The 17798-nt window shown below is 41.1% G+C and overlaps 1 protein-coding gene across 2 annotated transcripts; it reads left to right on the top strand.

Annotated features, from left to right (window-relative positions):
- Positions 1-971: 971 nt before the first annotated feature.
- RTP4 (receptor transporter protein 4) lies at positions 972-8427 on the top strand. Of its 2 annotated transcripts, none has more exons than XM_045583793.1 (4): positions 972-1020; positions 1549-1627; positions 3980-4183; positions 7535-8427. In XM_045583793.1, exons 2-4 carry the CDS (start codon positions 1620-1622, stop codon positions 8205-8207), a joined length of 885 nt encoding a protein of 294 aa, XP_045439749.1. In that variant the 5' UTR covers positions 972-1020; positions 1549-1619; the 3' UTR covers positions 8208-8427. The 2 variants fall into 2 exon arrangements, with proteins under 2 accessions (XP_045439749.1, XP_036299739.1); XM_036443846.2 differs by lacking the exon at positions 972-1020 and adding an exon at positions 1137-1249.
- Positions 8428-17798: the final 9371 nt, after the last annotated feature.

Genomic DNA, 17798 nt, shown 5'->3' on the forward strand with positions numbered 1-17798 from the left:
ACTATCCCTTCCCCAGAACCCAAGGTGAGTGCCTGTGAGCAAGATATTGTGCACTGGCCCTTTAAGAGAAAACCTGGATTTCCAGCAAACTTCTGTCTCACCCTCTCACCTGGACAGACATACAGAGGATTCCCTACTGATTTTCACTGCCAGCTGGTGCATGGGATCCTCTTCCCAACACCAGTATTCTAGACTGGGGAGCTTGGCATGGGGCTGAGACCCCTTGCTTCTCATGGGAAACCTTTGCAGCTGAGATATCCCTCCATATCCTCAAATGCTGCATGTGGGTGTGGGGCTGGATATCCTTAGTTATAGGACTTCTGTTCAGCTAGTTTTGAGATGGTTATCCTGGTTGGTGGCTCTATAATTTAGTTATAATTTTGATATATTCATGGGAGGAGGTGAGTATAGTATCTACCTACTCTGCCCTCCTGAGCAGAACCCCTCTTCTTTGATATTTGTAATACAACTGTCTAATTCTGTTTTCCCTTGACTTTTCTGTTTCTTATTGTAAGCAGTTGTGATGATCTGTACTGTGCAGTGTAGGGGCAGTGAGTGGAACCAGCCCATTTTCATTACATTCCAGAACATTGTGATCTCAGTACTTCCCTTTTCCTCCAGCCTGACCTTATGCCAAGAGGTAGTCATAACTGTAACAATGGTTCATCTGATGTGCTCAGGGCCTCAGCCCAGAGAGTATAACTTTAGAGGAGCAGCTTGAAGACCCCGTCTCAATAGTTTCATGTGCCTCCTGCTTTTAGCAACCAATTCCTTCTTTAGACAAGCTCATGCTTTCGTTGGATTTAGTGCAGCATCAGAAACTTGAGTCCTGGCTCTGCCACTTATTACAGAGGTCATTCCAGGGCGTGGGAGTAAAGATATATCTCCTAGTCCAGAATGTATCTCTCTGCACTCCGAAGCCTTGACTCAGGAGAAATGGACTTAGGTTAGGAATCATCTAGCCTCATTGTTTTCCAGATCAGTCACCTTGAAATTTTCTGTTGAAGAGATATTTAACATGTAAGTAATTTTTTTTTGCTATATCAAGGAATGTTTTTTGTTTCTCTCTTTAAATCAAATCATGTCACCCCATCTTCTACAACCTCTAAGCTAATTTTTAAAAAAATTATAGAAATAAACTAGGTGAATAGCTAACATTATGAAACTGGACTTTTGCTCTAGTTATTGCAAATCTGTCTTGGCTTTTGGTTTCTGCAACTTGTAAAACACGGAAGCTGGACTATTGCATGTATGGCAAAAGAAAAGTTTCATTTACTAATGTGTGGTAATGGCTATCCAGTACCGTGATGAAATGGTTCTGAAGTTACACCCGGACCCAGAGACAAGGGTTTCAGCATTGATTAGCAAGGTCAGTCTCAGGCAAGAATAGGAGAAAATATCACTTGTCATTCCAGAATTAGATTATCCTATAAATTAATTGCAGCTCTGAGCTGTTAAAAGTCTAAATTTACCCATGGCCCATTTAGAAAATTGACCTGTGCTTTGTTGTTTTGGGAACTCCTTCCTCTATCTCTACTGTATTTTCAGGAACACTTTAACCAACCTATGATAACACACCTACCACTGGTAAAAGCCTACAGGTCATCACATCACACTGTATGATTGAGTAAGTCACTTCTATGCCATGGTTCTCAGTGACATAAGAGAAGGGTCACAAAGTCTTTTCCAAAAAAAGCAAATCTGTGATTCTATCGTAAGTTACAATGCCTTGATTAAAAAAAAAAAGTAGTAATAGTGGATCCGTGTAGTTTTATTATTTTTAATTTTTTTTATTTTAATTTTAAAAAATATATCTTATTGATTTTTTACAGAGAGGAAGGGAAAGAGATAGAGAACTAGAAATGTCAATGAGAGAGAAACATCTGACCAGCTGCCTCTTGCACACCCCCTACTGGGGATATGCCTGCAACCAAGGTACATTCCCCTGACCGGAATCGAACCAGGGACCTTTCAGTCCGCAGACCGACGCTCTACCACTGAGCCAAATCGGTTTTGGCTGATCTGTGTAGTTTTTAAAGAGTCGTAATTTCCTTTTGTTCTTCTTTGCCCTCAAATCTCAAATCATACGCAGAGTTTTCCCCCTTCCCTGTCCTTTGGACCAGGCTGGCCTGTGGTAGTTGTTTATGTTAAAGGAAAGACACAAAGCAGAGGCTGAGGGCAGGGAGTGCAAAGGATCAATCAAGGTTACATTTTGGAGAAAATAACCATTTGAGGAGTCAGGAGGCAGGATATGTGGCCATGCTCTGAAGATAAAGGTTAAAAGAAATGGTCTTAAATCTAGCAGAAAGTAGAAGAAAATGTGGGGGAAAGGACCTGGGTATGGTTGGGGCCAGTGGGCAGAAATCATTAAATGTCTGGCTTTTGATCCAGTATGGCACCAATTTTCTGTGTGACCTTGGGCAGGAGAGTTCTTTCCTCTGAGTCTCAGTGTTTTTTACATATAATAATCAGAGGAAAAGAAAGCAAGTTTTTTTTTTTTTTTTTTTTTTTGTTGTTAATCCTCACCTGAAGATATTTTTTTCATTGATTTTTTAGAGAGAGAGCAGAAGGGATGGGGAGAGAATCATCAATGTGACTTGAACCTGGAATCCTTCAGTCTGATGCTCTATCCACTGAGAAAAACCAGTTAGGGCAAAAGAGCAGGTTGATTCCTAAGGGCTGCCCCCCATGTGTATAGTTATGTATAGGGTAGACTGTCCTGGGAGGGAATGAAAAGAGGGAGGGTGTTTCTACCTTCCACACTGAACATGTTAAAGTCTAGAGAGCCTCAGAACACAGGCCAAACATATCTGAGACACAGTAACTGTAGTGGGGCTTCCAAGGACACAGTGTCCTGCCTGTTATATCTCCCCGATTTGAATTTGAACTTCAAAGAGACAGAGCTTACTAGAATCTCAGAGTTTTTGAGTTAGATGTGACTGTAAAGATCATCTAGTCCCATCCCTCACCCCCTGAATGAGAATTCTATATTCTATCTTCTTCATTTTTTTTTAATCAGGTCCCACAGGTGGTTGTATACTGCCCCAAGATAATTTACATTGTGGAAGGCAGAGTTAAATAATCCTTTCATTCAGCCTGCTGTCCTGCCCTGGGACCCAGGAAATTTTACTAGAGCAAACCACGAGGTAAGGGTTTTAAGATGGTCCCTCTCATGCTGTCTCTAGAGAGCCAGCCTGGACTGTGAACACCATTTTCAGCTGCTCCTCATGGAAGGGGGTGGGTGGAGACATAGCACATGTTGGAGTCACATAGGCCTGGCTGGGTTAGTCTTACCTGTGCTGCTGACTAGCTGGATGGCTTTAAACAAGGAACCCTAGTTCTCCATGATGCTCACCTACAAAATATCTGTTTTGATCCCCCTCAGAGGACTGCGGTGAGGGTTCATCTGGTGCATGAGACAAGTGTCCAATACATGTTCCCCCACTCCCCTGGGTCTTCATAGGGTTTGAGCATCTGTTGGGGTAGGAACTGTTTTTTAGTCAATTGTACCTGCCCCTGTGCTGAGCTTAGTGTTTTGTGTGGTATGAAAAGGGAGGAAAATTAAATAAAAGCTAATTAAGAGCCAGAGGCATGGATGCATGAACAGACTGATAAATGTCAGAGGGGAGGGGTGAAAGACAGTGAAGGGATTAACCAAAGAACATATATGCATAACCAATGGATAGACAAAAGTGTGGTGAAGGCTGAGGGGGTGGGGGTGTGGGGAGGACTGGGTGGAAGTGGGCAAAAGGGGGGAAACGGGGGACAACTTGTCAATAATAAAAAGAAAGCTAACTTACTGGTGCCCCAAGAATGTGGAGCAGAGCTCTGTGCTCAGGCATCTCTTAGCAAGGGCTGTTCACAAACTAGCAAAACTCTGCTGCCCTCTGTCCTCAGAAGAAAGGTTGCTCTTTGTACTTCCTGAATGTGACGTCAAATGGAAACTGAAACTACCTTTGTCTCTTGTTTGTACGTCAAGTCAAACGGAAAGCTCCTCACTAAACATGAACTCCAGGCCTAACGAGATAATAATTTTGGAAGTTGGGGCATGGGAGCAGACGTTTCAAGAACTGATGCAGGAGGTGAATCCCTGGCACAGATGGACCCTGAAGTTTGATGAGACTCTGCAGTTAGGCTGTGTGGCCCAAGGAGGGAAGCAATACCAGCAGACAGCATTTGGCAGGTAGGTGGGTGAGAGTTTGCTTGGCAGTGGGCTTCCCTAGACAAGGAGGCTCCACTCAGCACTGATTGATGCCTTTGAGAGCTTTTAAAAGAATAAATGTTACCAGGTTTCCCATCCTCTTTGTGGTCTCAGTGTTCTTTAGGATCTAAATAAGACTCTAAGCCTCCATTTTGCTTAACTCTAGGAAGTGTCTTCTTTTATTAGGTTTCCTCCCTAAATATTTCTGCAATTCCCTAAGGAATGCTTCCATGTTCCATAAATCTGTCCCCCTATTCCCTCACCCCCTCATTTGTTCCAATTAGCACCTTCTGCACCTCCCCCATCAGTCCTGACTGGCTTCCCCAGGCTGCAGCCACCCCGCTAGCCCTATTTAGTACCAGCCTGGGACTGGGCTTTCCTTTAAAGCCCCAAGAATTGATGAATGCCAAGCAATCACTTTGAATACTGCTTTGCTGAAAGTCTGAGGATAATAGAAGGGAATGATGCTTCAAGAGGGACATCCAAACCCTAGCCCCTGGAGTACCTAAGTAAAGCCTTTCTTTTATTGGCCATCTGCCTTTTGAACCTCCAGTGAGTCTCCAAGTTGCAGGAAGGTGAGAATTGCACAGCGACCTTCACTGTACTTTCTGCTACACCTGCTATCCTGCTTCCCTGCCTGCCCCTGCCCTGCTTCAGGTCTCCTCTGCTCCATTCCTTAAGACTTATTAGCCATGCCATGCACTTTCAGACCTCTATTCCCTGGTCCATGATTTCTGCTTCTTTGGCAGGCTCTTTTCCCCCCCCCCCCCCCCCCCGCCACCCCCCAACCACTTCTTTATTCATACTCAAGTGCTACTTCCTCTTTAAAACATTTTCTGGTCTTCCTAGGCAGAGCAAGGATTCCTTCTCCATTCCCATATAATAATAATAATAATAATAATAATAATAATAATATATATATATATATATATACCGTGTTTCCCTGAAAATAAGACATCCTCCAAAAATAAGACCTAGTGCATGGAAAGATAAGACATCCCCTGAAAATAAGACCTAGCACAACTTTGGGAGAAAAAATTAATATAAGACACTGTCTTATTTTCGGTGAAACAGGGTATATATATATATATATATATATATATATATATACTTTATTTATAATACATTTACAATAACATTTATATATCATATGTTATAGAACATATGTGATATGTAGAAATGTATACTATTTTTAGTGGCAGAGCCTATTATCTGGGGCTCTGCAGAACAGTTTTCAAGGCACTGGCCAGAGCCCATGTAAGTCATTCTGCCCTGCTTTTTAAGCCAGTGGGCCGTAAGTGTCCCTCTCCGCACCAACCAGAGCACCTTGAGGCACTCCCCCAAACAGGAAGGTGTTTGGCTTGTTCAGATGACTGGACTTGATTGTCATTCTGAGATGGGAAAAGCAATTTATCAGCATACCTTTGGAAAAACATCAATCAGATTTTGAAAAGCATTTTGTAGTTTACATACTATCTCATTTTATGATTAATTTTTTTATCTGATGGATATAAAAATTGAGGCTTTGAGTAAGGAAGTGCTTTTTTGCCAAGGTCCCCCAGATGTAAACCAAAACCTATGTATTATGGTCCCAGGTACTGAGTCTGTTTTCCTGGGTGCAGGACTAGAGGTGTTGCTCTCAAATGGCTGGGGACTAAAACATGACTCTATTTCTACTTACCTTGTATGTTCTTGAGCAAGTTGTGTATCCCTTATGATTCAACTTTCTCATTTGGATATTGGGCTCAATGATGCCTTGTCAGAAGGGGTCTTCAGTGCCTGCTTCAAAATAGGTAGATAGTCCTCCCTAATGTACAGTTACACTTTCTGTGGTTTTAGTTAACCACAGTCAACTGTGTTCCAAAAACATTAAATGGTCAATTCCAGAATTAAATAATTCATTAGTTTTAAATCATTTGCTTTCTTGACCTGACTGGTTTGGCTCAGTGGATAGAGCGTCAGCCTGTGAACTGAAAGGTCCCAGGTTTGATTCCAGTCAAGGACATGTACCTTGGTTGCGGGCACATCCCCAGTAGGGTGTGTACAAGAGGAAACTGATTGATGTTTCTCTCTCATTGATATTTCTAACTCTTTATCCCTCTTCCTTCCTCTCTGTAAAAAATAAAAAATATGTATATTTTTAAAAAATCATTTGCTTTCTGAGTAGGGTGGTAAAATTTTGTGAAGTCTTACTCTAATCTAGCCAGGATATGATTTGTCCAGTATCTCTACACTGCATATGCTCCCTGCCTATCAGTCACTCACTACCATCTTGACTATCAGATCACTGTCATGGTGTTGGCAATGGTTGTGTTCAAGTACCCTTAGTTTACTTAATAATGGCCTCAAAGTACAGGGCAATAGTGCTGGCAATTCAGATAATGCCAAAGAGAAGTTGTAAAGTGTTTTTTCTTTAAGTGAAAAGGTGAAACTTCTAGACTTAATAAGGAAAGAAACAAACCATATGCTGAGGATGTTATGACTTATGATAAGAATGAATCTTCTATCTATGGACTTGTGAGGAAGGAAAAAGAAATTTTTGCTAGTTTTGCTGTCACACCTCTGACTGCGAAACTTCTGGCCTCAATGCATGGGAAGTGCTAAGTTAATATGGAAGAGGCATTCACTTTGTAAGTGGAAGACATAAACAGGAAATGTATTCCAATTGACTGCAATGTGTTTTGTCAGAAAGCATTGAGCATATACAAAGACTTCAGCAAGGTAATCCCTGAAAAAAGGGACACCAAGCCATTTACTGCAAGTGAGGAATGGTTTTACAGATTCAGGATTATGTTTGGGCTGAAAAATATAAAAATTATTGGAGAGTATTGTTATAATTGTTCTATTTTATTATTAGTTATTGTTGTCAATATCTTACTGTGCCTAATTTGTAAATTGAATTTTATCATAGGTATGCATGTATAGGAAAAAGTATATATAAGGTTGATACCATCTGTGATTTCAGGCATCCACTATGGGGAGGTCACATATCCCCCACAGATAATAGGGGATTACTGTACCTTATGAGAGTTTTCTGTGAACATTGTGAGGACCAAATTTTGCTGGCAGATGGCAGAAATATCTTCCCTCTGAAATATCCAGAGATATTTTGCTGCCAAGCGATAGACTTGGAATTATATATATGTGGAAGCTCAGTGGGTCACAGGGAAAAGCTTTATTTGAAACACAATTTCTCATATTTTTATTTGTTAATTTGTCAATATCACATGCACTTTTTCAACTTGTAAGGGATCTTAAAGACCAAGGCAGGACCATTTCCCTCAGGTCAACAATCAACTGAAAGAACAATGGGCTTCTTCCTTCTGTCTGCAGGTTCCGGTGCTCCTCATGCAGGCGAATTTGGGGCTCTGCCAAGGTGCAGGTCCTATGTCATATGTACCTGAAGCCCCGAGAGTCCCAGGGCCATGTGTTTATGCGGCTCTTTGCTCAGAGGTGCAAGAAGTGTTCCGGGACTCAATTTGAGAAGCCTGAGTTCTCCACCGAAAGTGCCATGAGAATTTTGAACAATCTGGTGTACCGCATTCAAGAGAGATGCTATGGAAATGGCATCATGAAGTTCTCAGAGATACCAGTGATCCCAGAATTGCCTTTGGATGGGTCCCATGACATGGCCAATTGTGAGGCTTGCAATCTGGGCTTCTGTGGACTGAGCTCACAAAACTACATGACACAACCATCCAACTCCTCTTTCTCCTACATGGAGATTGGGAGCTTTGATGACATATTCAGCCAAACCCAAGCCATGAACCAGTCAGGAACTCAAGGTGTCTATAGAAGCCAAACCCAAGCCATGAACCAGTCAGGAACTCAAGGTGTCTGTAGAAGGCAGGATAGTTATTTACCCAGAGGGTATGCTCCAGACAGCTTTTCCAGATCCTCTACCAAAATGCCATCAAATGACTCCCTTGGCCTAACTAACTTGTTCAGATGGGGCTGTGACCGTATTGCTGATTTGTGGAACTTTGTTGCATCCAAATTCTTTTAAATAGAATGATGCAAATAGGCTTGTTTTCTCCTCTTGTTTTAATTTTGTGGTAATCAATGAACTAGCTGCTATTTTAATGTGACAAAGAATTTGCTTTGAGACCAAGCAAAGTCAAGTTTGTAGACTAAGCACTGGTTTCCTGTACTTCCTTTGCAGGTAGTTTAAAACATGACCTAGCAGACAATAATTCTAATAATAAATATTTGTTAAATGACTAAAAGGTGATTGTTCATTTTCTTATCCATTCACTCATTGGTATCAATATATATAGACTGTATCTTCACAAGGACTTAGGGTCATGAGTGTTATTAGAAAGTTATTCAAGGGAACAGGGTGGAGGTGGAAGAGAGCATAGAGGGGATAAAGGCTGATGGGGACAAACACACAAAAAATGATGATAAAGGTCACTTTTCTATCTTATGGTGAAATAAAATATTTTCCCTAAAAACAAACAAAATAGAAAGTTATTCTATAAGCTTAATATAGAGGATTAAACATGTGTACTAGTATTTCTCTCTGATCTCTCTTGAAACCCCACTGACAGTAAAAGGGGAAAAAAAAGACACGGATATATAGGGCAAAGAGAATGGGTTGAAGCTAGAAAACTAATGGACTGGATTGGCAAGTGACTTAGAAGAGCTGAGAGATCTGAAATAGAAGTTAGGCAAGGAAAAACTGAAATGCAAAGCAATTTATGTGAGTTGACTTCAGAAGGGTTCAAAACCTGTAGGCAACAAGAAGATCTGAAAGTGGGACCTTAGAAGGCTGAAGTAGAAGGACTGTCTGAAAGCCTGTATTCCAAGTTTCTTTCCTCCATTTCCATGTGGCCTGGTAACCATTCATAACTTATTTCAGGGAAATGGGGGTTTATACTCTGAAGACAATGGGGAAAGGGACTCTGGGCTTCGGGACTCAGGCACAGCTAAGACAAGGAATGCCACACAGCAATCAGAAAGACGGTGAAAGTCTACCCGCTGACTAGTGGGACTCCCTTAGCCACTACCAAACATAGGAACCAGCCTTACATCCTACCCACCCACCCCTCAAATACACAGGAGAATGAATGATACCACTTTCAGAAAAAAAATGCATATAGTGAAATGGGAGTGGGGGTGAGGATCATGGAGAGATTCCTCCAATGGACTGGTCATCTTGGATAGCTACAACCACACAGAGTCTCCAGTCAGTTTTTTAAAGTCTTGCATTTGCATTTGGACATATACTCAAGGGAATATCAAATATTTGATGAATCCCCTAATGTGAAGGGAAAAAAATCAGAAAAAAAGAAAAGATTCAAGGATAATAAATTTTTTTTTTTTAAAAATTAAAACTATTTTTTATATCTCAGAAAGATAGTAGAAGATGTAGTATTTATGAAAAAAATGGATATGATCCTCTGGGACAACCTCAGGTGTGGTAATCTACCTGTGACTGGAGGCATCAACCTTGGGAGAATCTCACAACAAGCCATCATCCGGCAATCCTTCCAGATGCCATGGAAATGAGTACTCTAGTTCTGAAGGAGGGATCTGGGCAGCACACCACAGTCTCCACTGCAATATACATCTTAAACCATTGGAATCTAGTTGCTTGGTATAAAAAGTTCACTGAATCTGGGAAAGAATCACCCAGAATTTTTTTCTTCCTGAAAAAGCATTCAAGAGAGAAATTTAGTGGGCAAACTAATCACACACACACACATACACACACACACACACACACACACACACACACACACGCACGCACACACATACATACACACACACCACCTCCTAACCCTCACCCCCACTCCCAACTGCATCTGGTCTTGGGATGGCCACTGGATAAGCATGATCTCCCTTTACCGCACATTCTTGATTATCCTTACCTTGCCACCTCTGCTGTTTAGGTGGCTAAACTAATGAGGTTCAGACCTTCAACCTTGAGGAGTTTGAGCCCTCGATCATAAGGCTTTTCTCAGTTTGTGGCATCTACATTTGTCCATCCACTCTCAAAATTATCAAGAGATGTAAAGTATCAAGAGATGCCCCAGTAGAACACTTGGGTGCCAAATATATTCTTCTTACCCACACTGTGTAAACACATTCTTCCTACTCACACTGATCATTCCTTTGATGGTCAGGAGAGTCACTTTTTTTCTTGCCTGTTTATCTCTTGGCAAAAGATCTCTGAAAAGACCAGTAATAGGAGACCATGGGATTCTTACTGAGTTCCTTCATGGAAGCATTCCTCATCAGAATATCCAGACCTGCAGAACCTTGAGTTGTGGCTGAGGGAGATGCAAAAATGGTAACTGATTTAAGATGAGTGATGGTAAGTAAACAGGGTAACTCTGACTTTCACCTCTTGAATTTCAGACCTATATATTCCTTCTATATGATAGTAATTGATTTGGGATGTATACATCCTGGTGGGTGATGACTCATTTCACAAGATAGCATCTCCAAGCTGTACCACAGTTGCAACTTTAAGAGGCTATACCACTCATTTCTCAGGCCAGCAGCTTCTGGGTGATGCTATATTTGATAAAACCAGAAAAATCCGAAGGCCTATCACCTCTGCTATAACTCTTGCTACAAATTTGCTCATTTATTGGATGTGATGTATTAGTTTGCTAGGGCTTTGAGAGAGAATCCTTTTCAGGCCTCTCACCTAGCTTCTGGTGGTTTGTGGGAAATCTTTGGAGTTTCACTGCTTGTAGAAGCACTACCCTGACCTCTCTTTTGTGTTCACATGTCATTCTTCACATGTGTATGTCTGGGTTCTAAATTTCCCTGTTATAATGATATCAGTCATACTGAATTAGGAGCCCACCCTACTCCAGTATATACTCATCTTACCTAGTTTCATCTTCAACAATCTTATTTTCAAATAAGGTCACATTCTGAGCTATTAAGAGTTAACACTTCATCAGATGAATTTTGAGGGAACACAATTCAGTCCCTAACATGTGGGATCCTGGGTTTTTGGATCAAATAAATACTCTATAAGCCCCTGAAAATTCATGTAGCTGAAGTCCTACAAACCTATGTATGGAATATGTGCTGATTCTAGTGAAGATGAATTACTATCCCCTTCAGAATGAGAGGTATAAAATGTATATACCACCCTGATTGAGACTGGAGTGCAGCCATAGTCTCTTTTCAGCTTTCACCACAAAAATTACTGGAGAACCAACACTGGCCCTTTCCTTCCTCTACTAGCTGGTGATGGTCAGCATGGGGGCTGGGCCTCCAGTTCACCTAGATTTGTATTCTCTACCCTTGACTTGTGCTCAATCTGGATACAACATGTCCATATTTTGATGACTTGTGCTCAACCTTATAACCTAATGGGCCTTTCAGAACCTAGGTCACTATGTGCATCTCTAGCCTCATCATCTTTTGATATCTCCTAATCAGGAGTTTTACCTCTATTATCACCAAGCAGCTTGTAGGAGTTGAGTTTTGAATAGCATATAATTCTCTGATGCAACTGGCATGGCCTTGCATCAGAAGACAAGTGTTATAAATTGTGTTTCTCCTACTGGGGATTGCCATAAACACCACATGCCACTGTTTTCAACTACAGTAACTCTAATATCAAATGTGTGCTGGATCACTTGGCCTATATGACACGGCTGCTTGCACAGCATTGTGGACCTGCTGCAGAGCCCTTTCTTATTGTGGGTCCCACTTAAAATTGGTATCTTTCTCTATCATTCAGGAAATGGATCAAAGTGTGGACTATCAGATGAAATGCTCCAAATGCAATAATCTAACCTGTACTTTGGCAGTGTTGTCTTGGCATGTTACAAATTAGTGTACCTCAGAAACCTTTGGGAATGTAGGAAGGGATCATTATAGGGGTTATTTTCCACCTTCTGGAGTGCATGTGTCTTACCAAGGTCTCTGATGCACTTGCCACTTCTCACTCATCTGGTCTGATTAACATGATGCCATTGATAGAGTGGACTAATGTAATGTTCTGCTTAATGTTGAGATGGTTCAGGCTCTGCAGATTATATTATGATGCAGGATGAGAGAGTTAACATAGCCTTGGGACAAAAATGCAAATGTAGGCTACTATCCTTCCTATATAAATATCAAATACTTTTGGTTATCCTTGATAAGGATGAGAAAAATACATCATTCTGATCAATCTCCATATACCATGTATCTGAAGCAATGTGCATTGCTCTAGCAAAAATATCACTTCTGGCACAGCAGTTGTAATTGAGACCTCTACTTGGTTGACTTTGATATAGTCCAATGCCATCTTCCAAGATGTGACTGATTTCTACAGGGGCCAGACTGATGAATTAAATAACATGAGCTGAAGACCACCACCTCTATATTTTTAAGGTTATAAGGATGGCTCTAATTTCTGTCATTATCATGTTAAGGGGCTGGGCCCCAGGAAGCTGGTGTGTTCAACCTGGCCCTTCCCTTGGCCAGGGTGTGAACCTGCAGAGAACTGTGTCCCCAATACTCAAGGGTTTTATAAAGAGGCGTGTGGTCCATTTAGAGTTAGTTGGCCTTTCTTCTCAGGGATACAAATACCCGTGCCGCCAAAAGTTATTGGAGAAACTTGTCTTTAACTAGAGCAGAGGATCCCCAATTTTTTGTCATATAAAGAAGGAAGGTTTTGTCTTCTTTTATTTTGTTTTGTCCTTAAGAAAAGAACCCATTCAGGTATCAAATAGGTTCATTGCTGATTGATTGCAAGTTACATTTCCAGAATAATCATATCCAAGCATTTGATGATTTTGTTTCTACAGCACCTTGTATAACCACTCAGTACCAAATAAATATTATTTGATTTGTTGAGCCCACATTTTACCTACATCCTTCACCTCTCACAAGTTTTCTAAAAAATATATATTTTATTGATTTTTTACAGAGAGGAAGGGAGAGGAATAGAAAACCAGAAATATCGATGAGAGAGAAACATTGATCAGCTGCCTCCTGCACACTTCTCACTGGGGATGTGTCCACAATCAAAGTACATGCCCTTGACCAGAATCGAACCCAGGATCCTTCAGTCTGCTGGCCAATGCCCTATCCACTGAGCCAAACCAGTTTTGGCTCCCACAAACTTTGTAGTCGAGGAGTGGAGAGGGCCAAGGTGTGGCTGGTAGCCTGGGAAGCGTGACTTCCTTCCCATGCTGGGGAACTAGCCTAATTCCTAATACAGTAGACTGGAATGTTACTGAAGAGAGAAAAGTGTGGAGAGAAACCTAGCAGCATCTCACCAAGCCATGAGCGCTTATTTTCAGTCAGGCTAGGCAGCTAAGCTGGAATCAGAAAGAGAACCATATTTATTTTATGAACACTGTAAGCACTGAGCTGTTTCTCAGGCAAACAGAAATCTGACCCAAGAAGACTCAGCAAATAAAAAGCTCCTATTAACAAAATCACCATCCCCTGAAATGGAAAAGTTTTTCTATGTGTTGATCATTAATTATAGTCCCAGGGCCAAAAGCTATGGATTTCAAAAAATGCTAAATGCATCCAATGGCCTTTCTAGGCTTGCCTTTCATGTTCTCTACCTCCATCTGCCCTTCACATCTTCAGCCCTGGTGAACTCAAGGTGCTTTCAGTTGAAGTATGACTTGCCTGAGCATCCTCAAGCCAAGAACGCAGAGGGAGAGAAGCCTCAGGAGGTCTGGGAGGGCAGATTCCTCCGATGTTAGAGCCAAACGTGGATTAGAGCAGTGGGAGTGAAAAGAATAGCGATTTGACCCCTGCTGCCTCAGCAGAGGCCAAAAGCGACCAATTTCCACTTAAGAATGTCAAGGAGGTGAGCACTTAGTGGGGATGCCTTCCCCTCAGATTAAACTAAAAGCCTGGGGATGTGGAATTAGACATTTCTGAGGTTTATAGTGGGAAGTTGGGGGTGGTTGGGGAAGGGGAAGGGAGAGGCAGGGCAATGGGAGGAAATTGGGCAAAACAATGTAGTCTGGTGCCTGGGAACATCTAAACAATCTTAGAGCTGCGGCAGGCAAGCAGCGCAGTGTTCTTCTGTGATCTGACCACCTCTCTGAGGGCCGGGTGGCAGGGAGAGGTGCTGTCAGGCATTGATTCTCTGTTGCAAAGACTTAGAGTGGCCCTTTCTCTGGAGACCCTGGGAAAAGAGGAAAGAGGGTCCCAGGTGGCTCAGTGGGTCAGACACCTTAGATTGGCTCCTTAGAGACCTTCTAATACTAATGTATCTTTTAACAGATAAGGAGACCAAATCCTTAGATAAAGAAGTGAGTGAGTTGCCTGTTAAAGACTAATTAAAAAAAAAAAAAAAAGTAAAACCATGTCTCTCATACAGATATTAAATGAATGGGCTTCAAATGTTTTATTGAGCTTATTCATTAATGAGAAAGCAATAAGATTTAAGACCAGCCCAAAAAATGTTGGAGAAGCTAGGTACAGATAGGCAATTTAATGGCTTGCTGGGTTATAAGTACTCAAAAACTGGTTTCTGTTTAACAGGATGATAAACTGTAAACTTTGAAGCTATTAATTTCACTGGGAAGAAATTATTTGTCTCTCTACTGAACAAAATTTTCCAAATGAGCCTCTGCCTTAATGTGAAGTAAAAGAGTCTGGTAAATAGAAAGTCAAGTCTGTCATTGAAAGAACACCCAATAATCTCTTTCACCTGTGTCCCAGTTTCAGATAAGTTTTTTTTTAGCTTGTCCAAGATCATACTGTTAACTGCTGGCATATGTACAATAGTAATTGAAATCTCATTATGCCCAACCCAATATTTTTGTCCTTATAGCACAATCCAGAAAGACCAATATGTATAAGAGCCAAACTGTCAATTGGAGAAAGGGCTGTTTAGGAAAGTGGTTTGTTCCCTTCTTCAGATCTGCCCATTCATCTGCTCTACTCCCCTTAGCTGCTGCTTAGGTAAACAATGACCTGTGAGGAATCCTACACTGGGTTCTTGTCTCCACATTCCCCAAACCCAAGGCAAGGTCTCAATACCCTCCTTCTCCACAGCAGGATTCCTTAATCACCCCATCACCACCCACAGGCTCAGTCCTTATGACCCAATCTCTCTGAGCTCCTTTTCTGCATATTCTCTGTTGGAACCTTCATTGGAAGCATCCAAGTGAGGCCAGATGACATATTGGCAGAAATGTTAACTAAAGGGAATTAAATGAATGTGCTGGGTTGGCATAGGGATCTGTTAAAGTCCTTCAAGTTCTTAAACTCAAGGATTTTGTAAGAGTTTATTTCCCAAATGGGAGTGAGAACTTATGTATAGGCATACCTTGGAGATATTGCAGGTTTGGTTCCAGAACACCATAATAAAGCTGCAACCCAATAAATCGAGTTGTAATCTTTTTGCTGGTGGAGAGTCCTGCCTTCAACTTATAAAAAAAAATTGCAACACCTGTGGAGTATGATAAAGCACAGCACAATAAAACAAGGTATGCCTGTATAGAACCTAGATAGTTTGGCAAAAATGTTATTGATTATTTGGCTTCAGGAAAACTCTAATTTCTTGGCTCTGTAAGAGTGAATACTAATGCTCACCCTTCTGGGAGGGCTCTGGAAATAAGGGAGTTACAATTTTTCAAAAGATTTGGGAGCTTGAGGCACTGAGCTTCTCACCAACTATGACAAAGCATCTGCACAAACACCCATTCTTTTGTTCTTGCCAAAGCTTTGTGGGCGGCAGTTAGGAATAATTTCATTACCAGAGTCCATCAGACTTGCCATTGTCTCTGAGACTGCTTATTTTTATAATCATTTTGCTTGTCTGAAATGGCATTCAGGTGGATAAGGAGTTAATGTAGTGTAGGGGCAGCTATTAACCATTTAAAAGATAACATGGTAGGAATGAATGCCCTGATTCTTAGGTTGGTTTCCGCATTCCTTGTATCCTCTTAATAAAGAGAAAAATTCTAAGAAGGATTAGTTCCTTATGCCTAGTAAAACCATCATAACAATGTTTAGACCACAAGTCCGGGATAGAAATGGAAACCTTTTAGAAGTGCTGTGCCAAAATGCTAAGTTTGTTTTTTGAATCACAGGATATTAGGGCCAAAGGAATATAAGAGATTAGCATTTTGAAAGTTGAGAAGTGAAGACCCAGAAAACAACATAATTTTCCTAAATTCACACAGCTGTCTTAAGGTGCTTGGTTTTTTTTTTTGTTTTGTTTTGTTTTGTTTTTTTTGTTTGTTTGTTTGTTTTTGAGATTTATAGAGGATGAGGCAAGAGGAACAAAGCTCTACCTACTGAACTATACCACTGGTGATGGATATTTTTCTGAGGTTTGAGCTATAAAATAAAACATAAATAAAAAAGGTGATTTCAACCCGTTTCCTCTTTTTTCAAATCAAACCTTTTCCTCTTTACTCCAAAGATTTTGCCCACGAGGCCTCCAAGACTCATTCCCAACAGTTTCCCTTTTGGAAGTCTCTTCACTTTTCAGAAATTATAATGCAATAGCCATTTTTTAATAGAACATCTATTATAAGTGCCACACTCAGAGTATTTCATTTCTAGTATCCCCATTACTCCTCACAACAACACTGGGACAAGTACTGTTATTCCCATTTAATAAATAGGGAAACTTAGGCCTATTGGGTACTGAGATTCAATACCCAAGATCCCACAGCTATTGACAGCAGAGATAGACATCTTGCTCTTAAACCTCTTCTTAAGCGCTATGCTGGGCAGTCTCCTACACACAACACTGTCTTCCCTAAACCATGCCTTGTCTCATCCTGCTTTCATCCATGGTGACTGAATTCTACTTCTAGACAAGTGGGGACCATTTTCATTGGATCCAAGATGGAATCAGAAAAAATCTGACAGTGTAACTGTAGTACAAGCTGAAAATGGCCATATAATCTTCAAAGAGCTATGAGTTGCTTTTCAGAGACCACATAATAAAAGCACAAGTCATGCAGCCAAAACAGGCACAGAGGAGAGAACTTTGACCTTCAGCCACACCTGGAACCAAAATCTCACCCCTCCATCCACCACCCCACAGACACAAATAACCAGAGCATAACTGGATTTAAACACCGGAACTCTTTCAGAAGCAAAGGGTCTATTATTCAGAAAGATTCTTTGTTGACTCTCCTTGCCATAAATGGCCAAGCTCCAAGTTCTCCAATTACAATCTGCCCCACCCCAGCATTACCTGTTCCTTTATACTCTTAAAAACCACCCTGGACCCAAATCAGGAAGTTTGCGGGTTTTGAGCTTTAGCTTTGGGTTCTCCTGGATGGCTCCACTCATAACCAATCTTTCTCCACTGCAATTCTCAGTAGTTAGGGGGCCCTTGCAGAGCCCATCTCTCAGAGGAAGGCAGAATCAGAGCTACAGGACTGTATAAATCTTGAAGCTTGCCCTATGCAAGACTTTTTCATAGGAACTGATTAATTCTCTGTTTAAACCTCATGGAATCTAGGGGTTAAGATGATGTATGGTGTCAGTGGGGCAATCACTTCATAAGTTATATCAATGTCTAACCACTAGACTGTACACCTGAAACTAAATATAGTACTGAATGTCAATTGTAATTGAAAATTTAAAAATATGATTATTTTTAGCTTATCCAGAAAGAAAAAAAAAGAGTCAGGCAGACAAT

The sequence above is a fragment of the Pipistrellus kuhlii genome, unplaced genomic scaffold (assembly GCF_014108245.1).
Source record: "Pipistrellus kuhlii isolate mPipKuh1 unplaced genomic scaffold, mPipKuh1.p scaffold_m20_p_2, whole genome shotgun sequence".
NCBI lineage: Eukaryota > Metazoa > Chordata > Mammalia > Chiroptera > Vespertilionidae > Pipistrellus > Pipistrellus kuhlii.